This window comes from Conger conger, chromosome 2, assembly GCF_963514075.1.
Source record: "Conger conger chromosome 2, fConCon1.1, whole genome shotgun sequence".
Taxonomy (NCBI): Eukaryota; Metazoa; Chordata; class Actinopteri; order Anguilliformes; family Congridae; genus Conger; species Conger conger.
This window is the reverse complement of record NC_083761.1, coordinates 19,061,102-19,072,481: the sequence shown is the minus strand read 5'-3', so window position 1 is coordinate 19,072,481 and position 11,380 is coordinate 19,061,102. Positions and strand designations below refer to the sequence as shown.

The 11,380-nt window shown below is 39.4% G+C and overlaps 1 protein-coding gene across 6 annotated transcripts in view; it reads right to left on the bottom strand.

Moving 5' to 3' along the window:
* Window positions 1-3,697: 3,697 nt before the first annotated feature.
* Window positions 3,698-11,380, bottom strand: part of jakmip3 (Janus kinase and microtubule interacting protein 3) — a 48,487-nt gene continuing 40,804 nt past the window's right edge. For all 6 annotated transcript variants that reach the window (XM_061232161.1, XM_061232162.1, XM_061232163.1 and 3 more), the window contains 4 exons: window positions 10,575-10,778; window positions 7,581-7,646; window positions 6,561-6,633; window positions 3,698-6,378 (listed from right to left, as the gene is read on the bottom strand). In XM_061232161.1, the coding sequence (XP_061088145.1) occupies window positions 6,583-6,633; window positions 7,581-7,646; window positions 10,575-10,778 (321 nt within the window). In that variant the 3' untranslated portion in view covers window positions 3,698-6,378; window positions 6,561-6,582. The remainder of the gene's footprint in view (window positions 6,379-6,560; window positions 6,634-7,580; window positions 7,647-10,574; window positions 10,779-11,380) is intronic.

Here is an 11,380-nt window from a genome sequence, read left to right as displayed (position 1 = left end):
CACATACACACACACACACACACACACATACCTATGCATTCTGTTTAATATTCAAATTTCATATTCATCCAATAGGAGTCAGGGTAACCAAGCATAAAAGCTGTTTCTAATGCAGCACAGAAAAAGCATGTGTGACACATTACACCTTCTCCACCTATTCGTCCAGCAGTGGCTCACCTTTAGACATATCAGCTAATGTCAAAACATATTTCTCATTAACATTCATAAGACAGAAAGATTCTACCTTGAGACACAGAGAACCCCCATGAGGCCAGAGGGACTCAGACACCATATGGTCTCAGGGCTCACAGGAAAAACTGCTCAAAGCAAAGATGTTTTAAAGATCATTTAAATATGCGTGTGTAACTGATGAACTTGCATGCGAGAGAAAAGCTGTATGAAATCACGATGCCTGTTATGTGCACTATGGGACATCCAAATATGCACACCTGTACATATACACGGACATGCGGACATAAACACACATACACAAACACAAGGAATGTTTCCCTCAGTCAGATTTAATGCTGGGGAGAAAAATGATGTCCGGAGGGCTTACAGAGGGTACAGTCAACCACAGTGCAGTAATAAAACCACAGTAGTTTCATGCACCAACATTAATGGCCTCATGTGGGCAGTCAGTAAAACTGCTGTCACCAAAGTAACAAACAAAGGAGCTGGGGACCTGAAATATGTCTGCACAAGCCTGATATTGCACCATTTAAGGCAACTACTTTCTACCAGCAAAATAGAGCCCTTTTAAGGAAATCACAAGGAGTAAGGCACATATTCATACACTGAGTGGTACCCTTGATCATATTTTTAGCATGGTGTACAATGATACAAAGTATCTCACGTCACATACCATTTGGACATAGCAACTGTAAAGAATATGCTTGGAAAAAAACTACATTTAAGGAGATAAAAAAGTCAGACATTTTTTGACTACTTTTTAATATGGCTACATTTCTGTTACTTAGAAAGAGAGAGAGAGAGAGAGAGAGAGAGATGGAGGGAGAGTGAGAGGATTGTAGACAATTTAAACAAGGCAATGTTTACTGTATCTCTTCTCTCTCCCACATAACGTACCTTAAGGCTGTCATTATCACAGTCTGTAAAGCTAGCTCAGGGTGAGGGCATTAGTAAGCTTTAACTAAAATCTTAATGCTGTGATATTCTCCATTACTGACTGCAAGGGAAGCATGGCCGGAAGTCATTCTGTCTGAAAGTGCAGGAGTCATACTAAAAAATGCCCGTAACAAAAGTCCTACATTTCCCAAAACGCACTGCTAGACGGGAGCATGTAGTACAAGTGTGCATGGAAATTGGCTACTTAATTTAACTCATACTAGGAAACTGGAAAGATTTATTTCACATTTAAAACTCCAAACTACATCACTCAAATTATATATCGCCTGTCAATATAAATGCATTTATCATTCATAACCTCCAACATTGAGCAGCAATTATTTGACACTATTGCAGTGCAAAACAAGGAAACATATATGTCAGAATTTATATTGATATTGAATTTCTCAGCATAGTTCAGCCAGTTCCTTCACACATAGTTTTTATATACTACCAGACAGACGTTTGCATTTTTATTTGTAGGTCAAGTTAAGTGTTGTCTGAATACAGATACCTGCGATGGACTGGCGACCTGTCCAGGGTGTATTCCTGCCTTTCGCCCAATGTATGCTGGGATAGGCTCCAGCCCCCCTGCGACCCTGTTCAGGATAAGCGGGTTAAGATAATGGATGGATGGATGGATGAATACAGATATTCATGTGAAGTTTATCACAGACCAGAAAGCATGCTGTGAATGGTTTATGACACAGATAAAGTGCTGCTATGGGCTATGTTTTTACTGGCAATGAGAATGTGTGACACATAGGATCAATCAATTTTTTTCTGCCCATAAACTGGAGGTTGACAGGTGGAACACACTAGATGTGACGCGGCAGCTGCAAATGGGGCCGCTGCATGCAAATAAACATTCGATAAGCTGTAACATTACTACCGTCATTGAAGGATGAGTGATTATTAATGAATTGTCCAACCTTTTGCCATTTATTAAGCCATGTCATAACGCACGTAGCAATGAAGCAAAAGTTAATTGCAGTTTTATTGTGAAGCATTATAATGGTAATATAATAATAATAACCGATAACCATAATTGGTGAAGTCAGATAAATATAATGGCCGCTTGAATGGCATGCAAAGTAAATGGAAACATGCACTGCAGTTAGAATGACGTCTAAATCATTTAAAATAAAACATGGGTGAAACTGAGAAAGTGGCGGTGCAGTATTCTTATATTACAGGTGTTCCAATGCTTACCTGTGAAAGTTGGTTTCTCTGGGGATGTCTGGGCGCGGTCACAGGGGCTGCCTCGGTAATCCTGTCAGAAATGCGGCTCATCAAGGTGATATAAAAATATAGCTACGAGAAGCATTTAACACATTTAATGAATTTGATGTTGCCAGACTAAAAAAATTCGTGGAATGAAATAGGTGTCTCATAGATCAATACGTCTAATGAGATATATTTTTCTTCAACTGAATATTTATGTTCATTATTATTTGGAAAGGCAGCATGGTAAAATAAAGAGAATCTACCTTGGTATTAAGTTTAAGGCTGTAGCATTTATGTTTGTACTGAGACGAATGATGTAGTCTATTTTGCAGTGTAGTACGCTCTCTTGTGGACAATAATGACAGTGCTTTATTTAAAACAGCCAACACCCTTCCTCCCGCTTGTCTCAAATGAGGTGCGAAGTGTTATCGATTTAATGTAGCCTATTCGTCGTTAAAAGTCATTTTTAAACTGTGGGGTTCTAAAGTTAGTAATTTTCGTGTTTTGAAATTTGATCAGTGCAATGCACATTCTGTGATTAAGGATAGGTAACGTAACCATTTTCTCGCCAGTGTGGAATCATCTTTTTTTGTCTTCTGTCGACGTTGTTCAATCGGGGACTGTCGTGCCACTACTGCCATTTCTCTGTGAACAGCAGTTCAAAGGGAATTACTTACTTACGCCTAAAACAAAATAAATGTCAAACCCAAAATTTCCAGTCTCGATATTACGCCAAGCTGTCTGCTCACGTTCAATAGGGTATCACATGTGTAATCGATTCCTGCTACTGTACGTACAGTAGGGTTGCTTTCTACGCATCAGAAAGATCACAAACAGTAGGGATCTGGTGGAAATATGTTGCACGTGAGAGTTTTTTTTGGGGTTTTTTTTAAAATATGAAAGTAGAAAACACTTTCAGTTTTAAATTAACATTTCCAACTGTTATTAGTTATATCTGGATTATCACTTTAACTTACCTCCTCCACAAACATGAAGAATGTTTAAAGACTATTCACTGTATATTTAAATCAGATTTTAATTACCAACAAACATTTACTTGGCTTATTTTATTATACAAATGAATTATTTATTTAATCAGAAAGGGCAACTGAGAATTGTTCTCCTCAGTTTACAGTAAGGGCTTGGTGTAACTAATTGACTGTATTGAAGGACAATATAGTGTCCCAGATAAAGGTGCAGTTTCAGAATTTAAGCAGGCTAGATTCTCCTCCCATGTCAGTACCCTTCTCTCAACAGCACACATGCTATTGGTGCCTGCATTGGCACAGGTTGCAAAAAGTATGTTGCTTTCTTGATTGCAAAGTACACCCTTTCTCATGCGCAGATTCCTCATATTTTTAATAAAGAGGGTGCCCACTGTCAACTTCCCACAAGTCAATGAGTAGCACCAACACAGCCAAAACAGAGAATTCAATTAATGCAGTCTCAGAACAGACACAGTGTAGACAGACACACATAACATCAAAAACCTAAAATAATCTTATACTGGAATCCAATGTACAGGACAGGTTAAGAAGACAAATGCACTGTAATGACATTGTTGCTGAAGGCATCTTCAGAGCTTCAGGGTGTATGGAACCATAACCAAAGCTTGAGTGAATCATACGTGATATCCTACGTAATCCAATCACAACCGCCGGCTGTGCCTGGTGGCCAGGTTCAGGCCTTGGCTGGGTCATTTGCCGATTATGGCTGGGAGTCTACAGTGGCAGGGCATTCTTCCACGGTTTGGCAGAGTGTAAACTGACCAAAGAACCTCAGCTTATTGCATCAGCGTCTCCCAACAACATCCTGGAGCCCTCAGGCTTACTGTACAGTCGTAAAGCTTTCTATCAGAGCTAGCTCTTCTAGTAATGCGTGGCCTGTAAGATGTGAACTAGCCGCTGGCAGGCAGGAAAATGCATGTACTTCAGCTTCATTGCTCCATGTGTAAAGAGACACTGCTGGCAATTCCATATTATACTAAAATATATCCATCCATTATTTAACCTGCTTATTCCTGGTCAGGGTTGTGCTTGACCCTATCCCAGCATGCATTTGGCGAGAGGCAGGAGTACTTAGGGGCAATTTAAACTCACTAAATGAACCTATCCTGCATGTTGTTGGACTGTGGGAGGAAATCCAGGAGGAAACAGGAAGAACATGCAGACTCCACACAGAAAGGCCCAGGCAGGCGCGGGATTAAAACCCAAGACCTTCTTGCTGTGAGGTGAAAGTGCTACCCACTGCACCACCAAAATATCTTCACCTTGTGACTAGATGCATGTTTTTTACTTTTTAACATAACTTTATTGATCTCCCCAAATTCAAGTGATGGCACCACAGTTTGTCTCTTAGCTTGTCCCACCTTGTAACTCGATTAGAGCTAAACAGTAGGCCATTCTGCTGGGAGAACATACATTTCATGTCGTAATCAAACATACCACTACAGCTCAAGATCGAAGCCTCTCCACAATGCAACAGTTGAATGCCTTTGGAATGTTTAGATGCATTTCTTTGCCTTTCAATGAATATCAGGAAAATAGTAGTAACTATAGCATTGTTAGGTTAAAATATTAAATATATATTAAATAGGTGGCAACAAATAATAAAAAATTGTATATGTGCTAGTTTAACTGCAGACATATTGAAAGTAGGCAACCTAAAACATATACTGTGTAATAATGACTTTTTCCCAATTGATTGCAAGTTAAGGCAGAAGTATTAATTTGTTGGATATCATAAATTAATACACATTCAGGCTGTCAAAAGTATTTGGCACCAATATTTTCTTTATAATTGTTGTAAGTTGTAATACTTAAAAAAAGTATATTTGTATTTCAACATTTACAGTCACTGTACACCAAGGTATGTATTGAAGGTATAGGCTATATGATATACTGTCAATGAAAAGAGAATGTGTGATATTTAGCATCTTGTTAACTTCTCACCTGTGGACTGTGTTGCTATGTGGCCAATATGAGCGCTAATACTGCATTATAAGATCTCACTGTTGACTTTAAGACTTATTTTTAGGTTTTCTCAATTTGTTGAGATTGGGTCTTGTTTATTTGGTTTTAACACCAGGAATTAACAGCTCATTCATTCAAGAATTCAAACATGCCTTATAGTCTCTCGCCTACTATCTTCAGTTCTTCTGAGCACCCTCTTTAAACAACACTGCAGGACGAAATACGTTTTTCAGGCCTACTTGCAGAGTAGACACATTTTTTCCCCCAATGTCATCATCATATAGGTGTGAGAACAATTTGAGGGTCCTGTCCACAGTGCTTTCATCAATGTCTAGCAAGCACCAAGTGATTGAGGTAAATATATCTGGTCAAATAGAATTTCTTTTAAAAAGCTTTGCTTGAGACTCCATCCACTCAAAAATGGGACCCATCGCACCTCCGTCTTCTGAGAAATATATTAAAATCTCACCATATACACTGAAGGGGGAACAAAAACATAATTCCATTTTTTAGCTTATATTTCCTTTCAAACACTTTCAAGACTGAGCATGTTGCTCTGCGGCGTGACACCTCAAAGGTCGTGACCCCAGCCCTCCCCCCTCCCCGGTGAATGTGAGGCAGAGAACATGCGTGTACACCAGCGGGCGCCGGCCGGATACAGCGAGTCTCTCCATCTTCATGCTTCCACAGGGAAGCAGCCTCGTGCGTCGCCTGCTCAGCAGGGAAAACAACAACAACAAACAAAGAAACAAACCCAAAAAATCAGCTATGTAAGAGTCCTTAAATTCCGTGCGCAAGGATTCGACACTCCCCAGTTCCAAACTTCCCAGGCGGGGATGTTACCATTCGTGAGCTTATTTCGCAAAACAGTTTTATTATTCGGCAAGGGTGTTTTATATCCACAGTACTGGAGATTTCCTTTTGTTGCTTCGTCTCCCGGCTTCTCTGCACACAAAAAAATACACATCTTCACCAACGTGGGCAGGACACCAGGAGAGATCTTGGACGATTCATGTCTTCTTTTATAAAATATATAAAATTGCCTGCAGACCTGCCGAATAGATTAAAACAGGGAATAATGATTCACACAAAACCCAATAATCAACCAAAAAGTGACAATGTGCCATATCCTTTGCACACTGAAGTTCAATGATTAATGATGGGACTAGGCTAGAAGGGTTTCGCTTTGGCATTTACTTGGGTATGAACATTTATACTGCAGAGTATACACACCTGCTCTGTGGTGCCGGAGAGACTATGACCACAGAATGAAGGCTAGAGAAAAAAATAAAAATAAAAATAAAAACTGAAGACGGAAGTAGAAAGGGAAAGGAAAAACAGAGAAGAGAGGGTCATTGCCATAAAGTTTAGATGTGAGAAGAAAATACTGTATAGTGGTAACCCTTTTTACTTAAACCCCTCGCCATTAGACAGACATGACAGCTGTAACAGGATGGCATAGCAGATGTCAGTTGATGTCAAATGATATAAAACTGTCATACTTTGTATCGGTAAATGTTATGAAAGATGTTACTGTCGTAAAATTTACAAATAAAAGAATGACAGTTTTATGTAATTTGACATAACCTGACATCATCTTGTATGCCACTTTGTGACAGTTGTTATGTCATGTGTATGTAAAATGTTACCTATCTAGTACATAGTAATACACTGTGAATGCTAAACCTGTAAACTGCCATTATCAGACATTACATCTATAAACATAACTCATTTTAAACACTTATCAGTAAAGGAGAGGAATAGCAGAGTTGGACAGAAGTTAATCGTTTACGATTGTCTGGATGAGCTGTAGAATAATGTTCCCCAAACCGTGAACAGATGGCAGCAATGATTAGACATGATGTTAAGCCTCCCACAGTGTAAGTATTTTGGGCAACTATCAAACCATGAGTTTTATGATGTTGATTTCCCACTTTTATAGAAAGCATCTTGAGACCTACCTATAAAAAATACCAAAAGCAGAACATTCATATGCTAAAAAGAGAGTGAGACATTCCCACATTTAAAAAATCAGAAACCCTGTAGTTTTGAACCTGCGTTGATGTATAACCCCATTGAGGATTCTGTGTAAGCACTCTGTTATCTTACACTATTGTGAGAGTGAGATGAAGATGAATACTTTGCCCTTTAAAATGTTATATGATAAAAATCGTCTGGCTCCAAGCTGCTTCATGGGATAGTTGCTCAATACGGCGGTGCTTCAACTACTATATTTAAATCACATTGTTTTACCTTTTCCTCTAATTCTTTTATTTGTCGTTTCTGTGCTTCTATCCATTCTTCCAGTTCTTTTATTCTCTAAAAAAAAAGATGAACAGACAAACATGACTGAGAAATTGCAGGACATCTGAAAATTGTTGCTGGTATTCTGGAAACAAATCATACTGTTATAAAAGAACCACAACTTGTGTGGATGAATAGATTAGAACAAAATATCTTCAGTGCAATAAGAAGAACCAATAAGCTTTGGGCAGAATATTTGCCATTGATGACTTACAATGACCATGCTCGGGTAAAAAGCATAATCAAAAAGTCAGACCACTTGGATGAAATGTCTTGGGCCTATATCTGAACGTATGTGCGTTTGAAAGAGCACTGAAACCAAGCAAGCCTTCTTCATTTGACATGGGTCTGAGAATTCAAATAATTCAAACAGAAGATGATACAACATATCTTCTGCAAGCAGACCGCAGCCAATCCGCTTTGGCAGAGGGCTTAGTCTTGCTGTTGGTTAGTCATGTCAGGGGCTTATGGTCATGTTCTGAGTCTATAATAATATAGTGGAATCCTATGTAAGCATGTTGGCGTTTATCCACAAAATATGACCAGGCATGAGGGATCTATAACAGGCAGGCAGGCAAGCAAGTCACACTGCTTAAACGTGAAAGAACATTACACTTGTCAAAAGGCTGGATGAGTTATTAAGGGACTGGGAAGGGGGTCCATATATTTGCATTTTTACTTGTAATTCTGTATGAAATCAATCCAAAAGGCACTCTTTTCAATGTCCCCTTTGATGTTTGCCAAAAATATACAGATTACATTTTTCACTGCAAACTTGCAGAAAAAGTTTAAAACAAAGTTCTGGGCAATTAAGTTACAATTACGGTTAACTCCACACAAAAACAATGATTTATTTCCAATGTTGAATAAGGTCTACTACTCTAAAATGTATGTTTTTCCATAGTCTTTGTAAGTATTACTGTATAATTAGGGCTGTCAGGAGATGAACATAATTTATTATTCTTTAAATTGCATTATAATCATCCATCTAATTGAAACTTTGCCAAGCATAACAACTTCTTATGAAGTATAAATGAAAACCTTGTAAAGCTATGATGTTTGGATTTGCATATCTTTAAACTTTAAGGTGACAACTGACTCTTTGTTCATTAAAAAATAGCTTGAAAACGTTGTCAGTATAACAGTGTGTTGATAGTAGAACAGTAGCATAAGTAAAAATAAAGAGAAGCAGAATGTCCTCAGATTATTTTTTTCTTTAGTCAGCATTTAAAATGTATTTAAGGTCAAGCATCAATTGCAAAAGTGTTACTGTATATAATGTTCTAAAGGATTATAAACAGTGAACAAACTACACTGAGTATAATCACTACAGCATGGGGTTTCTCTGTGCGCTAAAAAGTGTGGCACTAGTTTATATTCAAGTGAGGGGTTAAAGAAGGAGAGCATGCTAAGATTCTAAGGTATCACTTTCCACATTATAATACCCTTTCCGAGGCAGATTTGTGGTCGAAGCAGAGCCGTTGAAACTCTGGGCTTTACAGCTCAGGCTATCTCCCCCAAGGGAACGTCGCAAATGGCAGGGCACTTCTCTTTATCTCAGAGAGTGGGCCCTTTTTCTCTTGCTCGTCGAGCACACTTTTAATTGGTGCCGAGCAACAGGGTGACCTTTCATTGCCTTCCCTTTTAATGCGCTATTGATCAGGGCAGGCCTGCGCAGCGTGACGTATGACTGCGCTGAGGGCCACAGAGGCTCTGTCTGAGACAGGGAGGATTTCTCCTCCTTCCCTTCAGATAGGAGGAGGAAATGAAGAAAACACCACTGCAGTGTGTGACCTTAGTTATGGCGGGAGGAAAATGGGGTTAGAGTGTTCTCCAGCTCTTTTGATTCCTGTTGGCTTTGTTTATTTATAAACAGTTCATAAAAGATGTGCCGTGTTCAAGATGAACATTTTGCTCAAGGAGCAAAGAAGGACAATAGGACAAGCCAATTTATACAGTTCAAATCGTGATTGAGTTGTGGTTGTGGTTGAGTTGTCGACATCCCAAATGTTGCGTTCATATTTCTGGAATAATATAAACTGTGACGTAATAAAAACCGGAAAGTTCTGATGCCAGATGCCAGTTAAAAAGACTCTGCTGCCTAGAACAGCAGATTAGATGCTTATCAGCTGCTTGCAAACAGGGCAATAAAACTCCAGCCTCCCCCTCACCATGCTCATGGTTTACAACCTCATCATTCATGTGTCTGGACAAAAAGATATGCAGATGTTTTGTATTTGGAGAGATTTGGGGACACTTGAGGACACCTGGGTGCAGTTTTTGGAAAACGCATGTGGAAAGCTTTTTGGAATCTTTACCAAATTGTATACACTAGTTGACATCAAGTCTAAATATAAAGTAGTTCAGGGTTGGCCCTTGACTTAGAAATTCAGTGCTAAACTATAAAAACAAGGAGTTTTGTAAGTTTTTGTATTTTAATGCATCTTTTGTGGACACTTATATGTACATGTGCTGACATATATTTGTTTTGTCTAAAATTTCGAATTTACACTTTTGTAGGACTAGTACAAAATAGGTAGAAATTTCCCTCTAGGGGGGCAAAGTGGAAAGGGTTAAATAAGTTACAGTTACATGTCATTTGAAATTAATATCCATTAGAAATTATTATTGTCAGACCAGAGCTCTTCTGATGAGAAACCGCAAAAGAATTTAGACTTTTTAAATTTAAGTACATACCATTATCTTCTGGCACTAAATGAGATTGTACAGCATCTTTAAATATGTTTTAATTAGAGCCATCTAAAATGTGTGGCAAAATTGCAGCATGCTTAGCCCCAAACCACAGAATTACATTACAACTGGAATTGCTCACTAAATATGTGAAATACGGATTAGCTGTTCCATTAGGGTCTGGTCTTTTAAGTCTTTTAAGCCTCATCACGAGACTAAAACGCTTGTTGAGGCAGTGTGAGGCCTGGTTACCTGCTGGGCGTGGTGCACCAGCTCCATCCTCTCCCGCAGGATCTGGGCGTCCCTCTCACGCAGTTCGCTCATCACCTGCCTCTTCCACTGCTCCACGGCCTGCCGCAGCGTCTCCCGCTCCTCATCTGACAGCAGCTCTGACATCTTGGCCCCGGCCTCCTGCTGCAGCGCGTCGAACAGCATGGCTTCCAGCTCCAGGATCCTCTGTGTGTTACAGTCAGCGGAGGAGTGTTGTTGCACAGAGTGGCCACAGGGTGTCACTGTCGCAGGCATGCGTCGGTAGGCACTTTCTTCCTAACATCCGAGCACTGGGTTAGCTATATTTTTGCCCTCAGCAGCACCCTGGCGGCAGACGGCCGTGTCAAAAGGGTCATCTTGTGTTGTAATCTCGCTCCTGCATGTTTGTTAATCAATCAGGGGAATAAAGTCATTAAAAGAGAGCAGCCTCGTATACCGAAAAAGCAGAACATAAATCTCACTAGACTGATGTGGTCTCATGCAAGTGAACAGGTTTCAAGGCTCACTTGCTCCTTTTATTCCTCTTTGTTTCACTCACTTTAAAAGTGTTTTATATAATAACATAAAATATATTTTTCAACTCAGTCCAGGGGGTTTGAGGAAAAGCAATCTGAAATAACTGAATAATAACTGAAATAGGTTAATTAGAGCAACTCTCAGTTTAGAGGGTAGAACGGACGTCGCTTCGGTAGTAACATCAAGCAAAATGCGGCCGCCTGCCCCCCAGATTCTATGCAATTTCATGATCAATGGAGGTTATTGAGAACGAGCGCTTATGTTCTTCCATA